General features: G+C 47.4%; 1 protein-coding gene across 1 annotated transcript; it reads left to right on the top strand.

Moving 5' to 3' along the window:
- Positions 1-3028: 3028 nt before the first annotated feature.
- hepacama (hepatic and glial cell adhesion molecule a) lies at positions 3029-19467 on the top strand (the record flags this gene model as incomplete). The annotated part of the gene is made up of 7 exons (XM_083636599.1): positions 3029-3131; positions 7471-7818; positions 8268-8549; positions 11606-11696; positions 18685-18743; positions 18853-18923; positions 19084-19467. The coding sequence occupies 7 exons, from the start codon at positions 3029-3031 to the stop codon at positions 19465-19467; spliced, it is 1338 nt and encodes a 445-aa protein (XP_083492725.1).
- Between the last annotated feature and the right edge of the window lie 1688 nt (positions 19468-21155).

Here is a 21155-nt window from a genome sequence, read left to right as displayed (position 1 = left end):
TCACGTAACAGCCAGACCTAAAACCACGTAACAGCCAGACATAAAACCACCTAATAGCCTGGTCTAAAACCACCTAACAGCCTGACCTAAACCTACATAACAGCCAGACCTAAGACCATGTAACAGCCAGACCTAAAACCATGTAACAGCCAGACCTAAAACCACGTAACAGCCAGGCCTAAAACCACGTAACAGCCTGGTGTAAAACCACGTAACAGCATACCTAAAACCATATAACAGCCTGGTCTAAAACCACGTAACAGCCTGGTCTAAAACCACGTAACAGCCAGACCTAAAAGCACGTAACAGCCTGGTCGAAAAAACCACGTAACAGCCAGACCTAAACCCACATAACAGCCAGACCTAAGACCATGTAACAGCCAGACCTAAAACCAACAGCCAGACCTAAAACCTTGTAACAGCCAGACCTAGAACCGTGTAACAGCCTGACTTAAAACCACGTAACAGCCAGACCTAAAACCACGCAACAGCCTGACCTAAAACCATGTAACAGCCTGACCTAAAACCATGTAACAGCCTGACAGCCTGACCTAAAACCATGTAACAGCCTGACCTAAAACCACATAACAGCCTGACCTAAAACCATGTAACAGCCTGACCTAAAACCACATAACAGCCTGACCTAAAACCATGTAACAGCCTGACCTAAAACCACATAACAGCCTGACCTAAAACCACGTAACAGCCTGACCTATAACCACGTGACAGCCAGACCTAAAACCACATACCACGTAACAGCCAGACATAAAACCACGTAACAGCCTGGTCTAAAACCACGTAACAGCCAGACCTAAAACCAATATTATGTGAGCAGTGTGTTTCTACAGCTGATAGTAGCCTTAAAATTACAATAGTGAGGCAAAGTGAAATAGCTGTCTCCTCATTTTATTACTTGCCAGGTTGAATGTGGACTATTTTAGGAGGTAGTGATCATCCGAGTGATCTGCCTGGTTGGTTCGCTCCCCCCTTCCTCAGACAGCTTGTCAGTGGGAAAAGATCTCTGGACTCTCCTGGGGTGTAATTAGAGATAGCTATGAGCCAGGATGAACAGCAGAGGGCGCAATTATCTGCTCTCTGTCTCTCTCTCTCACCATCTCAGGACTCTAGATAGATACAGTAAATGTCATCCTAAGTAGGTTATCAGTTATGAGAGGGGGGGGGGGGTGATTAATGCTGATGACTGTATTTGCATAAACAATGTCTGATAAATTTGTTTATTTAAAAGGATCCCCATTAGCTGCTGCCAAGACGACCACTAGTCTTCCTGGGGTCCTAAGTAGGTTATCAGTTATGAAAGGGTAAAAAAAATATGAATGCTGATTACTATATTTGCATAAACAATGTCTGATAAATCGCCATCAATTAGACAGTACAAAATGATACAAGAATCCCATTCAGAAGGTGATAGGTACACTGTCAGTATCATTTTTGTAATAATCACAACATCTTGATGGAGTCCATCTTATAAACGTCACTGCGTAGAGTATGTGACAAAGGTTTCTCTCATCACACACACACACACACACACCCAGAGGGCCTCTCTCTGCTCTGTCTTTCTTCCTCTATTGACTGGTAAGTGTTGCCCTTGATTTAGGGTCTGTTAGAAGAAGATGAGAGGCAGAGAGGGACCATGCAGGGCAGAGGCTCAGCTTTGATGGCCGTCTACAGAGGGGCCTAGCTGCAGTGGGACCCTGAGAGAGAGGGGCGGTGAGGCAGAGAGACGACAGCTGCTGTGCCCACATTCCGGGAGCTTCCTGTCAACCGTGCTGCCTGCGTTCGTTGCATAAAACCTCCCTTTGTAGTCTGACAAAATAAACTCCCCCTTCCCCCCCAAACGTGAGACGGCTAAGCTTTGATGCAATGCAAGTCAATGTTGTATTACGACTGATGGAGCGTGTGGTGGATTATATACACATGGCATCATGTCTGATATTAGCATCCAGACTCAGGTGGATATCAATCATGATGTGTGTCTTCTCTAATCCTATTGCCAGAGAGAAACATGCATAATAAGGAGATTAAAAAAAAAACCATAAATTCACGCCACAACTTCCATGTCATAATGGCCAAACACTGTTGCTGAGGCTGACTCCATCAGTCTAGTAGTGGCTTGGTGGTGAATCTTCTACACCACCAAGAGGACAAACTAGGAACAACACCTTTGTTTATTTTATTGGCATTATACAGTCAATGATTACCATGCACCTCACATAGCCTACAAGTATGGAGCGTACACCTCTCAGTCTCAGACTTGTATTGTAGCAACTTGTCGTGTGTGTGTGTGTGTGCGTGTGCGTGTGCACAAAGAGAGAGAGAGAGCTAGCTCTACTGCTGTTTGCCAAGTGATAAATTGTGTTTATTGTGAGGCCACAGGAGGGGAAAGTGGGTTCAAAAATGGGGGGTGGGGGAGTTAGTTGTTTTTCAAGTTCAGTCATTTGAATTCCTTAAGTGGTTTTCTTTCAGAGCCTGGTGGTTGAAGTAGTTCATGCCAGCAGGAATTCCAGCAAAGCAACTAAATTCAATATTGTATTCAACTCTTTTATGGCATAAAGTACAAAAACAACCCAGCACAAATCAAAAACACACAGAGAGCTTTATGCAATAACAACATCTTTAGCTTAAATAATGATACCCAAAACAAACACGACTTTCTTTCCGGGGCTCCTTTTCTGAAAAGGCCAATGTGGAGTGGAGGAGAAGAGCTTGTCTACACTCTGTCTCCCAAAACACACACACACACACACACACACCCGCACACACACACACACACACACACACACACACACACACACACACACACACACACACACACACATACAGTTGGCTGTTGTTGGCTGTGACTGGGGTGCTGCTGCCTGTGGGGAGAGTGGGGCTCAGTGCGGCCAGGCAGAGGCCAGTGCAGCAGGCTGGCAGACAGTGTTCAGTGCTCAGCCATAGAGACGTGGAGGGTCCAGGGTGGGTAAACCATGCTCACTGGGTGGGAGAGAGACTCAGCCCGGGACACAAGATGAAGGTGGAGAGGGAGACCTCCTCTCCAGGCGACAGTGTGACAGACATTCCTCTGTCTGGCCTCTTCCTCCTCCTCCTCCTCCTCCTGCTCCTACTCTCAGGTAAGACCAAACACTTCTTACTCAGAGCTTAGAGGATAAAGAATCTGACTGGGACTGCTATGTTTTGGATAATGCGGAACAAGTGGATTTTTCTTTATTCTGAAATTCTGACTATCAACGACTGGAAAGCCTGATTAGGCCTGTCATCAACAGTTAGTTATCGTTTTAATTAATCTCTTTTTAATTAAAATATGTTAACTTTTGGGGGCAATACTTTTTTTTCTGCTAGATAATCCTTGTTGTGTTCTGTGTTAACACAAATGGTAGAAAACATCTGATCTGAACAGAAATCCCTCCCATGAGTGTTTGTGCAGTAAAGGTTAATCCTGGTTATGTTGATAATGGGGTTACTTGTCCTTGGTACCCTGGGCAGACAGCACAATGGATTTCTTATGGATGGTGCTCTGTTCAGCCCCCAGCCCAAACTCAAGGAGCCTGGGGTGGCCTCATTGTAAGCATGTACGCTGGGGAAGTCTCCGTTAACTATAATATCAATACATTTTGGGTAAAGGGCAGCCAGGGACAGGACATGGCTGTTGTGTGTGGTGAGTTCATGTGATGTGAGGGAAAAAACTGTCGGGTTGGCAGTTCAATTTTACGCCCTGTTGGTATTCGGTTTGAAAACATGATTATGAGTTTTGATTCCATGATCCGTACCAAGGGTCCAGTTTACTCTGGACCAGGCCAATGTTGCAAGCTGCTTTTAGCAGAATCACTGGACCCTGTGTCTATCTCCTGCTTCACCACTGACAAAGAGGCTCTCTCCTCTCTCTCTCTCTCTCTCTCTCTCTCTCTCTCTCTCTCTCTCTCTCTCTAAACTCTAAACCCCTCTCTCACCCTCCCTCTCTCTTTTCAAGGGAGGAAACTAAACTAGTTCTAACAATCATGCCCTTTGTCTTATCACCCTGGCAACCCCTGTCAGGCGGACCAAATGGTTGCCACGGCGATGAGGCGATGCCGTGCTAACTGGCTCACTACAGAGAATAGTGGACAGTGCCGACTCTCTCTCTCTCTCTCTCTCTCTCTCTCTCTCTCTCTCTCTCTCCCAAGTTGCTCTTTCCATCTCTGAGGCCTAACGGTGGGATGCCCATAGGCCCCTGGCCAATGTTTAGAGCTTCATGTGTCCAGCGATGCTGAGTTATAGGAGCCTCCACTGTGAACATAATAGCTTTACTGTGTTGGTTACCAAGACAGGCCTCTTCCATAAAGGAGAAAATGCAGCTTACACTGCAATACCTTTTCCCTATATCCCGGCAGGAGGTGTAGAATAATTGGGGGAACACAAATCAAAATTAGTGTGTTACTTGTTCACGACAAGGGGTCATGAAGATGTCTGTGGGGGAGAGAAGCAGATCGGTGATATGTCAAGACATGTGACTAGACATCATGGCCTTGACTTAACACAATAATAAGAATGACGTTAGCATGTATAGCAGGGGTGGGGAACCTTTTTCATATCAAGGGCCATATAAATTTTATAAAGTCCTCCAAGGGCCATACTATTATGAACACGTGACCAGAGATGCAAAAAAAAGACAGAAATAAATGTCTATATAACCACTGTGTTACTGAGCCTCAAGATTGCTGTATTTCTACATGTCAGACTCACCTAATGCGATGGCTGGAACTGTTTCTCTTTGGCGAGGCGTCTGATGTCAGCTGGCAGTGATGATGATGCTACTCGAAGCTGGTTCTCCAAGTTTGGGTCAGTCAGTCTTGAGCGGTAGCGAGTCTTTGCAAGAGTCAGTTTTGAAAAGAACTGTTCACAGCGGTACGTTGTCCCAAACAGAGATGCAAACTTCAGGGCGTGTCTCCTCAGGATGGGAAAATCCTCAGCACGAACGTACAGTTTGTAGAAGTCCAGCAGAGACAGGTTGTTGTACTTAGCTTTGAGCTCGTTGTTGCTTTGCAGCTCAATTATTTCCATTTGGACGTTGTCTGGCACATCTGCTGGTTGCACATTAAACGGCGTAGCAAACATGTCCAGTTCTTTTTGTATATTTTTCACATCATGAAACCTCTCATCAAATGCCTGAATGAGTTGTGCACACTCACCAGCATATTCTGTTGTAACATCAGGCTTTTGTTCTTGCAGAGTGGGAAAGTGCACAGTGTTTCCCCTTTCCAGTTGTCCTTGCCACAGCCTTAACTTCGCTTCAAATGATTTCACATTTGAAAGCAGGGAGCTGATGAGCTGGTTGGGACCTTGCAGTTTGACGTTTAACTCTGACAGGTGCTGGGTGATGTCCACCATGAAGGCCAAATCACTGAGCCACTTGCCATCACTGAGCTCCAAGACAGGTTTCCCCTTCATCTCCATGAACTGTTTGACTTCTTCCCGCAGTGTATAAAACCGTGCAAGCATATTTGCACGACTCAGCCATCGCACTTCACAATGATAAACCAGATCACCGTACTCTGACTCGAGCTCGCTGAGTAGCTCCTTGAACTGGCGGCTGTTGAGCCCTCTGCTTTTGATGAAGTTTATGGTGGACACGACGGTTTTCATCACGTTGTTAAGCTTCAGGGATTGTGCACACAGATTCTCCTGATGTATGATACAGTGACATGCAACTAAATCACTTGGATCCAGATTCAGACGGCTCATTTCTTTTTTGACTAATGCAGTTAATCCTTTTTGCGCACCAACCATCGCGGGTGCGCCATCAGTAGCGATGCCGCTCAACTTCTCAAATGGCAGTTCAAAATTGTTCATGGCCACAATAACTTGACTGAACAAATCCTCACCTTTGGTCGTGCCGTGCATGGCTTGCAAAGACAGCAGCTCCTCCTTCGTCTCAAACTCGGCCGTAATCCCACGCACAAAAATGGCAAGCTGCGCTGTGTTTGTGATGTCTGTTGTCTCATCACAGGCCAGAGAAAAATACTCAAAGTCTCTTGCAGTGGCCTTCAGTGTTTTTTCAATGTCTTGTGCCATATCTGTAATCCTCTCTGAAACCGTTCTTCGAGACAAACTGACGCTTTGAAATAATTTCACTTTGTCGGGCGCGAGCAGCTCCGCCGCAGCGACGAGACACTCCTTCACAAACTCTCCTTCAGCATGAGGTTTCAGCTTCTTGGCTATTAATTCACTCACGACAAAACTTGCACGCGTAACATTCTCTCCGTCAGCCTGTGGTCTTGTGAAAGTTGCTTGCTGGGCACCCAAACTCCGACGAAGAGCGTTGATTTTATCCACACGCATTTGTCCTTTCAACTCGACGGGTTTAGCATGTTTCGAGCTGTAGTGGCGCTCAAGATTCGCCTTTTTCATCACTGCCAGCGCCTCGCCACAAACTAGGCACACTGGCTTGCCTTTCACTTCAACAAAGAAAAATTCGTTTGTCCATTTTTCCTGGAATGCGCGGCATTCTGCATCTACCTTCCTTTTCTTGACAGTCGCCATTTCATCACTTGTTAACACTGTGTGCTCGTCTAGTGTCAACCAGGTGTCAACACACAAAGTCACGTACCGGTCACATGCTGCGTTCACTGACCCTGACGTTGACTCGGACATTTACAACAGTCTGTTTTATTTCAGAAAACTAATGGCTGTCGGTCATTGTTTCGTTTCCCTGTTTTTTTTTTAATTCCTACTAGTCTAAAATGTAACAATTTTATTGTGTTGCGGGCCGGTTCAAATGGCCTCGGGGGCCGTATACGGCCCGGAGGCCGGACGTTCCCCACCACTGATGTATAGCATAAGCTGTGCAGTGACAGTATTAAGACAAAAACCCACTCTTAAACATAAGTATACAAGTCTGTAAGAAAGAAATGGCAAATATTTCTGAGAGTTCAGTCAAGTACTGTGATCATCACAACGTTCGTTGTGATGCCATCAAGAGGCAAAACCTTGAGCTGCTCTACTGAAAATGAAAGATGACTGCATTTGTAAAGTAATAAATTGTTTATATGTTTACATCCAAAACAATTTCATCTGATTGTAGGGTGGGTTTGGAGAGCCAGAACTAGCTCCACATTAGCACTGGGCAAGCGCTAGAGCAGGGGTGGGCAATTATCTTTCCTAGCTGGCCACATGAGAAACCCAGATTGTTGCCAGGGCCCAAAAGAAATTGTCAAGCCGTAACCTCAAACTTTATCACTAGATTATATTATAGAAAATATACTGTGCACTTATTCTTAAGCATTTATTACATAGAAAACCACTCAACCGCCAATTTAGGTCATCTCATTCTATTTTGTTTTAGCTTGATAAGTAAAATGGTGGGCTTTGTTGACCTCCCGGGCCAGGCAGAACCATGATGAGGGCCCCCAGGCCGTATAATGCCCCGGTCTGCACTAGAGGCTTCAGAATGTGCCTCTCTGCCATCTCCTCCAGGTGCCGTGTCAGGAGTGAACGTGACCAGCCAAAGCCAGCTGGTGAGAGGCACAGCGGGCAGAGACGCCCTCCTGTCAGTCAGCTACTCCAGCAGCAGCTCCGACCAGCCCGTCATCAAGTGGCAGCTGAAGAGGGACAAGGAGAAACCCATCACGGTGGTGCAGTCTATAGGAACCAGCATCATAGGGAACCTGAGGCCGGAGTACCGCAACCGCATCCTGGTGTTGGAGAATGGCTCTCTGCTGCTGCACGACCTGCGGCTGTCAGACGAAGGGGCGTACGAGGTGGAGATTTCCATCACAGATGATACCTTCACTGGAGAGCACCACATCGAGCTGACTGTGGATGGTACGCACAGTTAACTGTCCTTTTAAAGGCCTGGATTCATCCCAAACTTTCTAAACCACAAGAGAGACCAGTTCCTGAGACCAGTTTCAAACTGAGCAGGCAAAAAGGACTTATGAGCTAGTTCCAAATTGGAATACATTCTCTTGACTGCGCAAGGGAATGTAGTGTTGTGTGTAGTGTTGTCTGTAGTGTGTGTGTGTGTTTTATCATTGATAAATGCAACTAAATTGAATATTTAATGAACACAGTGATTCAGAGTATCTTGGTGGTGTTTTTAAGACACACTAAAGACACCACTCAAGGTAGCAGGTTTCACACTGCACCTCTGTGTAACTAGATGAGCCTGTCTCCCTCTCAACTCCTACAAGTCTAAATATCTTCAAGTTTCACTCATCTTAAACCACCGTAAAGTGTCTTTTTGCATCACCTGTTTGTCCTGTCCTCCTCAGTTCCTGTGTCCAAACCTTACGTCCAGATGATTGGCTCGTCCGTCCTGGAGTACAGCGAGTACTTTAACCTTCACTGTTCCCATGACAACGGCACAAAGCCCATCTACGGTTGGCTGAAGGGAGGCAAGGGGCTGAGTAATGACTCGCGTCTGCTGCTCTCTCATGACCAAAAGGTGCTGACCATCGTGCGGGTGCTGATGTCGGACGATGACATTTACGCCTGCACAGTGGAGAACCCCATCAGCAGCACGAAGAGCGTTCCCGTCAAGCTCACTGTCTACAGTAGGTGGCGCTGTAAAAAAGTAGTAGGAGCTCTCATAGGCTGAGGCTCACATGTGGGATGAAGAGTGTCTGTCTGTAGTAGGTACTGTCAAAGAGTGTCTGTAGTACTGTCACATGTGTTTCTGAGTCTGCAGGTTACAACTGGAAACTTTGTCAAGCCCATGAGGGTCTGCAGGGTTCGAGTTATGTGGGGCTATGAGCTCCCATAAGGAGTCTGAGACCCCATGAGCACATATACATATGAGGGTCTAATATACAAATAACAACCATTATTTGAATCACAAATAATGCATTTTTCAATGTACTTACTATTATTTATGTTAACGAGATAAATAGGCTAAAGAAACATGTTTTCAGTCTGTTTCCAAAAGAACGAAGCGCCATATTATCTTGTTGTCGCAGCGCCCGTTTGTTGTGTAAGCTGCTGTGTGTGTGTGTGTGTGTGTGTGTGTGTGTGTGTGTGTGTGTGTGTGTGTCTGTGTGTGTGTGTGTGTGTGTGTGTGTGTGTGTGTGTGTGTGTGTGTGTGTGTGTGTGTGTGTGTGTCTGTGTGTGTGTGTGTGTGTGTGTGTGTGTGTGTGTCTCACTCTCTCTTTCTTTCTCTCTTCTAACCGACCGCTTAAAAAGAGTAACCCCCATGTGCCCCTAATATCAGTTTGCCTATTTTAGCAGTCTCTCAAGCCAGACTGTCTCTTCTACAGTCTGTGAATGCACCAGAGTCAGTGAGTAGTTACTTCACGCCCACAGAGCGGTTGTCATACAGTAGCAAGTTGGGGCCAACACTTCAGATCGGAGGAAGTTCGAACCGTTGCAGGTGGTGTATTTCTCCAATCACCTGCCTTTAGGCGGGACATCCGGGACACCCCCCCTATCAGAGCTCAGTATTTTCCCTGAGGTTCCCTTTCCGCTTTGACCAAGTTTACCCTGATTGAAGTACAGACGGGTAGGCGGAAGCATTTGAAAATTGTGTGTTTTAAGAGACTAAGGGGCACTTTACACGAGGACGGTTTCCTATGGAAATGGGGAATTATTTTATCGTTAGTGCCTCCCTTTTAGACGGTGACGGCGAATTCGCGCTTAGGAAACGACACATTTTTAAACCACCCTCCAGAGTGGAATTGTTTGATACGCTTCCCGCTGAGGGCTCCATGTAATCGCTTTGGAACGGCCAACTTCAGTTACATGTTCAGAACGTTACTGCTGCGAGGAGCCGATGGCTGTACCCGGTCGGCATTTAACGTTAGTTACAAAAGCACGTCGACAGTGTTTTCTCACTGCCAGTAGCCTACAGTAGGGTTTGACAGATAGCACACTCAGCGCTCCCGGTCCTCGCTGCTCGTTAAAGATTTCCAATAGGCGTTATTCTGATAAACTGGTCACATATATGTTACATTCTCACCCGACAAATATTAAAACTTTAAAACAGTTTGGGCTTTTTTTTAGCTTGAAAAAAGCTTTTTGGCAAGTCTAAATGACTGCGCAAAGCATACTCTACTTCCGCGTTTAAAACCGGAAAGACGATTACGAAATTACGTCATGCAGAAGCGTCCTTGTATGGGCAAAGAATAAGGTGATCACACTTCCACCAAGCGACCTGGCATGTACATTACGGCGTTTTAAAAATTCAACAGCGCTCATGTAAACAGGGAGAAGGTGTGAAGGAAAAGATGTGAAGGAAACGCTATTGTGTCGTTTCTTCCAGAAACTGTCCTCGTGTAAAGAGCCCCTTACTATTTTAGAGACCCCCACAAAGCTCAGATTATAACTCGAATCCTGAGTGTCTGATAATGAAACCATGTGATAAAACACACATCCATTCTGAGTGGCTGGCCAAAGCAGTGATGGTCCCAAACAGAATGATACTGAAGCATGCCTGCCTCTTCAGCAATGTTGTTTACAGCAAGTGCAAATCCAGGCTGCGGGTCCAACAGAGTGAGTTAGCCCAGAGGGGCTGTTACTGCTGGGCACCAGAGAGGGAGAGAGAGAGAGAGAGAGAGAGAGGTGAGGAGGACCCAGTCTAATTGAGTGAAGAGACAGTATTTATGAGGTGGCAGTAGAAGAAGAGAGCAGGTGGACGCTTTGCCCCAGTGGTGCTCAGTAAGGCTTGATTATTGCTGTGCTGTGAAGTGCTGCATGAAGAGACATCAAACCCCTCTGTATTCCCTGCATGCACACAGCACAGTCCCAGAGTGACTTCCCTAATGTGCTACTTCACGCCACCTCATTCATGCCAACACACTCTGACTCAACAGCCTTGGCAGCCAAGCAGCGCAGGAAAAATCCAATATGTCTTTACCATGCTGATGCTACATAGGCCCTGTTTCTCAGAAAGTTCTTGGCCTGTACAACACTTACGCACAAAAAGAACAGCACATTTATCTGCTTCAGAGCTTTAACCTTTCTAGGAAAATGGACTTATTCCACTGGTTCTTGTCACAGTGAGAATAAAGAGCTAGAATGGGAAAATATTTTGTAGGTAATGGAGGTAAAGCTCGGTAGCAGAGGGATACATGTGTCTGGCTGGGCAAAGTTTAGAGTGTCAGTTCAAGAGCTCAACAGTCACATGACACCTCGGTTCCGGAAGCGTATTTCGCCATTCATATTCTGCAATTAGATTTCGATTATTCGCCATAATGTCGTAACCACGCAAGGTAGACCTACCACGAGCGAGCTAGTTGTGAAACGATGGGATATGTTCCAGAATCCACATTCATCCTTGTTTTGTTTTGGATGGGGGAGGGGGGCGGGGGGTGGCATTTTCTTTTAATTCAATGTCATGGAGAAGTACTACACTACCCACAATTCTAAAGTGTAATATCGATGTCTTTGACTGGTGGAGCTCGCTGTATGATCGTCTGTGATTGGTGGAGCGAGGTGGCTAACCACTGCACTATAGTGAAATATCTGTGGCTAGGGCCTAGCCAGCGAGCCTAGCCGTTAGCTAGGCTATACGAACATAGGCTACAGTTTTCTGCTTTTGCTTTCTTTCTCTCTTTCTTTTCTCGCCTCTCTCTTTCGCTCTCTCTTTCTCTCCTACCCTTCTGTATCCATCTGGCAGGACGGAGCTCGCTATACATCATCCTGTCCACCGGGGGCATATTCCTCCTAATCACCCTGGTGACAGTGTGTGCCTGCTGGAAACCCTCCAAGTAAGAGCCACTGCTTTATTCCTTGCTTTCTACTCATTCCCACTCTTCTCTCCCCCTCTCCCTCTCCCCCCCCCCCCCTCTCTCTCTCTCTCTCTCTCTCTCTCTCTCTAACTTGATTTTGCACATGGACCTGAGGATGTGTCCAGAATTTCAATAAGCTCAGCAGCATCAATACTCTACTTAACCTCTGATATGCACTTTATGTATTGTCAATAGAAGTGTGGTGAACACAGTGACCTGTAGTTTGTTTATAGTTTGTTTATATATTTATAGCAGGAACATCTGGCTGTGTTTTGATGTGTTCTAATTTAAAACACACCCAGATGTTGCTGCTATAAATGTTATTTCACTAGCAAGAACCACACTACAACCAGGAACGTTTAACCATTTATTTGAATGGATGAGCTCCGTCTCGGCGGAGTAATTGAGCTCCATCTCGGTGGAGAGATTCGTCTCGGCGAATCGTAGTGGTTTGGGGAGGTTAGGCGGGGTCCGGCCTACGTTCACTCTTCCGGTGCGTCCGGCAGGAGCTCGGATTCGTGAGACCCCTTCTGCTTCTAGGTACCTATGCAAGAGATAGAACGAGGAGGCGGATAAGAGAGGAGAGATAGAGCACAAAAGGGTGGGGGGGAGGGTTGCACGAACAAGAGCCAAGAAGAGACATTGGGTTAGGTGAGGTTATATAGGAAGTTGAGTATACCTGGGGAGGCGTGGCTATGAACGCCTGATTGATTGTGTGGTTCTGCTCCTGAAACTCGCTTTACAAGCTACCATTCACTAGCAAGAACCACACTACAACCAGGAACGTTTAACCATTTATTTGAATGGATGAGCTCCGTCTCGGCGGAGTAATTGAGCTCCATCTCGGTGGAGAGATTCGTCTCGGCGAATCGTAGTGGTTTGGGGAGGTTAGGCGGGGTCCGGCCTACGTTCACTCTTCCGGTGCGTCCGGCAGGAGCTCGGATTCGTGAGACCCCAAAACCTCCAATTAGTTGAATAAACGGAGAACGGCAGAACGGAGATCTTTGAGATCTGACCGAATGTAACGATGATAGGTCTGGGAGGACCAGCGGCCCATGAGTTGGATGAAGTGATCCGGGGTTCCGTTGCGTGAGGCTGAAGTGGCGGCACCAATTCTGAATGAGTGGCCGGAGTAATGGATGGGGCATATGCCGGATGAGGAGAGGACTTGGCGGAGGTGATGGTGGAACCAGAAACGAGTGACCACTTGGCCGGAGTTGGTGATGAACAGAGGATCAGTGGGTGTATGGCCAGATGAGTTTCGGTAATTGAGATAAGATGAAAGGACTTGGAAAGGATTCAGCGGTGACGGAGCGTTGAAATAGAAGATGGGGGTAGGCTGACCGGTTTGGTTGGTTTTAGAATGTTTAAGGTAGAATACCATGGTGTCTTCTGAGTAGTGGAGAAGATCGGGAGTGCATGCATGTCGGCGAGGGTTGAAGATGAGTGTCGAGGCGGTGAATTCGGAGCAGCGAAGAAAACCAAAGAAGGCCAGCATGAACATGGCCTCTAAGGTTCGTGCTACGTGAGGAGTATCGTAGCCAGTGCGGAGGGTATGGATACATGCTGACAGCAAATCGAAAGTGAGGGGAAGGCGTTGTGGCTCTCTGGTAGGTTCCTGACGAAGGAGACCTCTGAGGAGAGAGGCTACTTGGGGGTGATTGGATGATATGCTTGGACTGCCGGTTATGAGTTTGGAGAAAAAGCTGATTCCACTGAGGTATGACCTGATGGTTTGAGTTTGAACGGTCATGACGGAGTGGGCGTATGAGATGAAGCTGGTTATTGTGACTAGATCGAATGTGGGGAAGGTGATGTTGTAACGGTAGTGGAACAGGTGGAAGCATTTCCAAGCTGACCAGTAGGAAGATAGAGTTGATTGGGAGACACTGTTGATGATGGCATTTTGAGATTGGAGGATGAGGGGAAGAAGGGCAGGATTTATACGTTGAAGATCAAGGCAGAATACGGAGGAACTGGTGTAGGATGGGTTTCGGCGTGAGGAGCCAATCTTCTGAATTTCTGCAGAGAGAAACGAGAGAGAGCGTCAGCAATGGTATTGCAGTGGCCGGGGACATGGGCTGCACGGAGGATATAGTTGTGAGTGACCGAATGCCAGACTAGGCGGCGCATGAAAGGCATGATGGATGGAGAGTTGGAACGGCCTTTATTGATAATGTCGACTACGGCTAAGTTGTCGGAATGTATGAGGACGGCTTTGCGAGACCATTCGTGGCCCCACAGAACTGCGGCGACTACTATGGGGTATATTTCGTGCAAGGCAGAGGAGGTGACCTGGCTCATGTTTGAGAGCTCTGGGGGCCATTTTTCCGCGAACCATCTGTCGCCGTAGAAACCCCCAAAACCGATGGAAGATGCTGCGTCCGTGAAAAGGCCAATGTCCTGCGGACTTGTCACGAGGTCGTCGTAAAAGAACGTGATCCCGTTCCAACCTGCTAGGAGGTGGAGCCACAAGCGAAGCTCTGCACGGCACGAGTTGTCCAGAACGACGCGAGTCAGAAGGGAATGAACGGAGGATGCAATGGACAGCAGGTGGGAGATGAAAGCCCGCCCTTGGGGAATGATGCGCAGGGCGAAATTGAGGTGGCCCAATAGGGAGAGGAGCTGGCGTTTGGTGCAGTATGGGGCCAGGAGGAAGTTTGATATCAGGAGGCAAATTCTGTTCAGCTTCTCTATTGGTAGAGAAGCTTGGAAGCGGGCCGTATCCAGGGTGATGCCGAGGAACTCTAAGACCTTAGAAGGTCCCTCTGTCTTCTCGACTGACAGAGGAACTCCCAGTTCGGCAAAAACTGAGGTCAAGGTGACCAGGCCTTGGGCAGGTGGTGACGAGGGAGGGGAAACAATGAGGAAGTCGTCCAGGAGATGGACGAGGAACGGGATTCCTTTGTTATTGGACAGGATCCAACAGAGGGCCTCTGATAAGGTGTCGAACAGCTTGGGGCTACTTTTGCAACCAAAAGTGAGTCTTACTGCGAAGTAATAAGCCCCCCGCCAGCGTACTCCAAAGTAGCGCCAGAAGTCGGGCCGGAGGGGAAGGACTTTAAAAGCGCTCGTGATGTCGGCCTTGGAAAGCCACGACTCTCTGCCGGCGAGCTTAATGAGAGCGATGGCGTGGTTCACCGTCGCGTACTGGAGGGAGAAGTCCTCGCTCGGTATCAAACTATTGATGCTTGGCACACTTTTGCCATGGGGCGCTGAAAGGTCTATTATTATTCGCTGTTTTCCGGAGTACTTCCTTGTCGCTATGCCGAGGGGGCTGATCCGGAAGTCCGGGAAGGGAGGGTGGGCAAACGGGCCAATCATGAAACCCTCCTTGACCTCCTTGGCCAGCAATCTATCTACTACCTCAGGCTCGTTGGTGGCAGACCTGAGGTTTTCACATTCGAAGGAGACTGATGGCAACACAGAGATCCCTGGATGGAAGCCGTTTCGGAATCCGTCCACTAGGAATGTAACGAAGGCCGGGTCGGGGTGGCCTTTGAGCGCTGCCGCCAGGGCAGGGATGTTGACTGGGGTGGAAAGATGCTTACCTAGCTTTTGTGTAGTAGGGTTATGGGGGCATGCCGAGCGAGCATGACCGCCGCCGCAGAAAGAGCAGACGTGCAGAAATCTGCATTGTGACATTAAGCACCCGGCATCGTTGAAGTTATTACAAATAGAGCGGCCTGCCTGGTTCATGACTGGCCTGCCTTTCCTATCGATTCCACCGGTGGTGGGGAAGGTGACTGAGCAGGCGGGTTGGGCAGGCTGTGGGAGCAGGGGCGCCGGCGGGGCAGATGATGAGAAACGCGAGTACGTCTGGGCCCTTGGTCGGGAAGGGGGCGGGTCGGCACGGGCACGAGCAGGGTAGGCATGGGTGGGGATGGAACAGGTAGAGGCCGGGTGGGATGGGGCCTCACATAAGGAGCATGACACGGCTGCACGATCGGCGAATATGCGACAGTAAAGCTCGGTGTCGAGCGTGCCCCATAGAGTGTTCTCATTGAACTGGGATAGACGAGCCGCGGCGTCTGAAGAGAAGTGAATATGGTACTTGTAGAACCCGTTCCCGCCGAACCGGAGGGCCAAGTTTAGAATGATTGTCAAGTAATCATCCATCTCCGAGCGGCGGGCTGGGAACTGGGAGCACAGGACGTCCCTGAAGAGGGAGAAGGCATAAGCAAACTCAATGGGAGTGAGTTCCTTGGAACGAGATAGCGCCCCCTGCTTCAATTGGACCAAAGTGCCGTCCCGCTCTTCGAGAATCCTGCCTGCTTGTGATTCATGGAGAGACGGTAGGAGGAGGAGCGCGAGATCGACGTATGTACCGTCGAGAATCTGCTTGCGCAGGGAAGCAGGAACCGGAGAAGGCCGGGAAGGAGCAGAGTATGGAATATGGCCGGGTGGGGCCGCAGTAGCGAGCGTGAAGGTGGCGGCGGCCTGCTGCGCTGGGGCGGGCTGTGAAGGTAACACTGGTGCCATATGCTGAGGGTGGAGGGAGTAGGTGGCGGGGGTTGCAGGTAGGCCTGCCTGGATCGGCTGCAGTGCAGACTGTGAATACTGCAGGTGCTGTTTGTAGTTTACAAAGGGCGTTGGCATCCCGGTGCCTGGAGACATCCCGGTGCCTGGAGACATCCCGGTGCCTGGAGACATCCCGGTGCCTGGAGTTATCCCGGTGCCTGATCGCATCCCGGTGCGGTGTGGGGCGGGCTGCCTGCGTGGACTTCTTTGACGGACTGGTGCTTGAGAGCGAAGACGTCTAGGGCTGGAAAATATCATTCTGGGCCGTTGAGGATCTTCTGGTGAAGCATCCATGCGTCTCTGCTGCCTTTCACTTCTTGTCTGTACTGTCCCTTTAAATGGGGTGGTGACGTTGCGAGGCGTCGGCGGATTACGTGCGAACGTGGTGACGTCATCCGGAAATGAACTGGTGGTGTGATGGTGAGTAGCTAGGCTACTCTGTTTAGCTGGGTTTAAACGGCCAAACAGCGTAGCCTTATTATCGGTACGATGGAAATGTATTCCCCCATCCCTCAGCGCTTTCTGAAGCGAGGCTACTGTCCAATCTGATATCAGCATACCAGAGGATCTCACCGGGGCATGGTGACGGCGGGGCCTGCCTGCGGAGCGGCCATGAGTTGGAGACCATGCAGGAGACGGAGAACGGCGGTGGACTGACCTGATTGGGGCTCTACCCCTACCTTGTCCGGCTCGTATTGGAAGCGAGCGGGGGGGAGTGGAGGGTCCGTCGGAGGCGCTGGAGGTTGAGCTGACGTAGCCGCGAAGCTCGTGGAGGGATGAGCCGATGGGAATTACCACTGTGGAAGCGACAGGGCCGGCCGGCCTGGCAGTGGCTGATGCCGGGGACTTGTCCACCGGGGCTGGGCTGCCTTCATCATGGAAGAGGTCGCCGCTCGGCGGAATCTGGTCCTGCTGTCTCTCTGGAAAGAGCTCCTCGTCCGACGCGGAAATGTGGAAGACGTCGGCGACGTTGGTGAAGCTCATCTTGAACAACGGTGAGTAACGATAACGTTTCTTTCTTTCTATCCAAGTACTAAACAGGCCCGACACTGCTTAGCTTCCGAGATCGGACAATTTCAAACGTGTTCAGAATAGTATAGCCGTGGGCTATTTGATCGGTTATTTTGTAGGCTGTTGCTGTTGTGTGTGTTGCACGAACAAGAGCCAAGAAGAGACATTGGGTTAGGTGAGGTTATATAGACCCCTTATACGCCTACGTCACAATGACAACAAACAGCGTCAGATGCGCAAGACGGAGGCAGAAAGACAGACTCCGCGCAGCCCTGTCAAGTAGTTTTCCAGTCGCCTGAAAACTATTCGAGCTAGATATGTCTTCGTGTTGTGCAGTGGGATGCCAGAATCGGAAAGCTATTGTAGGAGAGTATTCGGGTCCGCCTATTCACACTTAGTTAATAAAATAATAAACGATAGAGCCAGGCTGTAACGTTATAATTCACCTAATTCTCCCCACATATCCTGTTCTACGCAACTCGAGGGAACATACACAGCCTCGCACACACGCAATAGAACACAACACAACACTGAACAGTCTGTTACACTATCTACAAAGCAAGGACTAAAGTTTTACCGAATCCCGTCAACTCATACTGCTTTTAATGCTAACCGTAAGTGTCTTTGGTTGCAAGCCGAAAGAGGAAATCGTTAAAAATGCCCGACTTTGCAGTGCTCGCTCATTTCATATCAGGTAAACTGTAGTAGTAGGCTGCAGCCACATCGCTCGGTTAGTTAACAACCAAGTAATGTTAAATAATGTCATTATTGAGTTGAACTGATTGGAACGAGGACATCATTAAAAATGCCCGACTTTGTAGTGCTCTTCATAATCAGGTAAGCTGCCTGAAACTGTAGGCTGCTCAACATCGCTCGGTTAGTTAACGGACCAAGTAACGTTACATAATGTCATTATTGAGTTGTGTGCATTATCAACATAACAATATATCTTTGCAAGTTACAGAATAATTATCTACGCTATCCCCAGTTATAAAGGAATGCACGATATGTATTGCTGGCCATAGGCTTGGCCAATTGACAGCGCCAGTGCGTATGGGTGGGTCTGTAAGACATATCCCATTAAACAACGTTAATTTCGATGCATAACATTGCTTATCACTAGGCGATAAGCTGTGGTAGTAAGCCGAGAACTGCATTTTAAAACTAAAATATAACTGTGTGTTGCAGATGGGCACAGAGCAGTCCTGACAGCGGGGTTCTCGCTGTCTGTCAATGCAAAGCTGACGGCTTTCTGCCTTCAAGTTGCGCGCGCAGCTCAATGTTGACAAGCTGTATAAGGGGTCTATAGGAAGTTGAGTATACCTGGGGAGGCGTGGCTATGAACGCCTGATTGATTGTGTGGTTCTGCTCCTGAAACTCGCTTTACAAGCTACCATGAAAACTTTTGAAATAACATCTGTTCTGTCTGCTGTAGAAAGAAGCACCGACCTGTCCCCCAAAGAGCTCCTGTCTATGTGGAGCAGAGTGATGATGGTGAGCAACAGCAGTGGTGTTTCCCCCTTTATATTGTTGGTATGTACATGGTCAGCTCAATATTAGCCAATATTGGTACTAAAATATCTTCAAATATCTTCATTTGCAGTTGATGTCGTACCTAAACCAGCCACACTTGGTCGAAGGAGTCCTATGCCTCTCTATGTTCTCAGTGAGGATGTAAGTGACTCATTTACCATAAGAGCTAAGATTGGCTTGTGTCTCAGAAGTCTTGATGTAAAAATGTGTCCTAGTTCATTTTCATATACATCTGATTTCAAGATGACATTTCTAATCTGTTGATATTGATTTGAATGTGTTGACCAACATCTTCTTCCAGGAAACTCTAGAGCGTTTGGAGGAATGTCCAGGTAAAGCTGTCAGCCAATCAGAAATGGGCAGCCCCGCTACCTACATCGCATCCCATCCCTTGTCCTCCAATGCCATTGACAGGCCTATCTGGTCCGCCCCGCGCAGGTACGCCCGCAGCCCGGTGCCCTCTCCCCTGGCCCACCCTCTCCCTCTACGCCCCCCGGCTCCCCCCCTGCGCCCCATCTGCTCCCCTGCTCACTCCCCCGGCTCGTCTCCTCACGCTTTCACCCCGATAAGAAGGGTTCGTTCCCCGGTCGGCATCCCAACCAGCCACCTGCCTGTAGAGGCAGCTGAGAGCCCAGGTACCAGCGATCGAACTCACTCCCCAACCCATGTTTCCTCAGGTTCCTAGGGTTTCACATCTGTAGTACGTTGATCTTTTGTCACATTCTGGCATGAGGATACTGGATTTGACTAAGATAGAAGACCTCTCAACTAAACTACTTGTCTTCATGCAGTATGCCATCATCTGTCATCATTCATACCTCCATAGCCTTTCTTATGGACAACATTGTCTTCTTGGTTGTAAGAATAATATATATTTCCTTTCCAGCAGCATTTATGCCACAACCATGTATATCATATTGAGAGAATGTTATATATTTTGCTTCCTGAATAGTTTTACTGGGGACTTTTTATGTCACAAGTGCCTGTACATATGTAAATGAAAATGAAAATGAATGTTTGGGGAGGAATTTGTTTCTTTTTACTTTTGTTTTTGCTTTGTTTTGTTTGTTTTTTAGTAACAAAAATGTATTTCTATTCTATGTTAGGTAACCTCAAAATCAAATAATAAAGAAAAAGAAAAATGGATTTCATAGAATTTTGTTAAAACACACACACCTCTTACAGTACATTGTCCATTATTTGTTTTATGTATGTATTTATGTATTCATATTTGTCATGCAGCAAGTCACAACAGCACAAAGTAAGCACAAAGGCACAAAGCTTCTCCGTCTTCAGTGGGAGGGTAATTCCTAACTAGCCCATTAGGTGTCACCCACACATTTCCTTCAGTTCAGTCAGTCAGTTCAGTGGCCAAAAGACAAGGCTATTGGATTTTGTTGTAGATGTACTGTATTTTACCTCATAAATTGATTATCTTTTTATCTATAAAGTATTGATTTTTCTTCCATTCAAGTAAAAGTGCACAAACATTAACATTGTGCAACAGTTTGCATGTTATAACGCCTGAGCAAAAGAAAGACATCATTCATCTATGCATGATTGAGCCAACCTGAGTAGCTGGTGGACTGATGCCAAAATGCCTCTTGTGCTCTTAAAATGCTTGAGATTGGATAGCTAATGCATATCAAACCACCCTTCAACTAAAAGCCACGTCATTCATTGTTATTAGAGCCTATGTAAAATACAAAAAATAATACTAAAATATGCACGCTAATCAACTCCAAGAGGAAGCTTAGAGTAATGTGTCTTAAGAGTTAATATTTACAACCAATCATCACATTCCATGTACTGCGACCCATCGAATCATGCAAACTGATGGGGTGCCTGTTCGGTGGGTGCTGAGGGTGTCCCCCCCCCCATGTCTTCAGTGCCTACTGGCCAGGTGGGCTATCATCAAGAGGGCCTTTCTGTGTGGAGTTTGCATGTTCTCCCCGTGCTTAATTCCTGGGGTTCCTCCATACAACATCTGTATGGGCAAGTTACTTGCAAAATGTATTATACTACATATTACTAGTTACTTTCATTTGAAAGTAATAAGTTACTTTACAATAATACTGTCTGTGTAGAGTAACTCGTTACTTATTACACTACTTTTCCCTTACTTTCACCAAAATAACTGCAGTAGCAGAATGACATCGCCGCCCCGGAAACAATCCTGAAAAATCATTTCAACCGCCTTGAAGTCAGTGTAAACCATCCAAAATTCTAAATGTTATCCTTTTCCTTTGTTATTGTCATCTATATAGTGGTTATTTGCATAAACAACTGTTTGATTAGGAAATGATTGTATCTTCATTTAAATATGTGCTTTGATTTTTTTTTTAATAACTCAATTTGTAACTTGAGTTACTT

This window comes from Poromitra crassiceps (assembly GCF_964638095.1).
Source record: "Poromitra crassiceps genome assembly, chromosome: 5".
In the NCBI taxonomy this organism is placed as follows: Eukaryota; Metazoa; Chordata; class Actinopteri; order Beryciformes; family Melamphaidae; genus Poromitra; species Poromitra crassiceps.
Note: the sequence above shows the minus strand (reverse complement) of the source record. Positions and strands in the feature narration are given on the sequence as shown.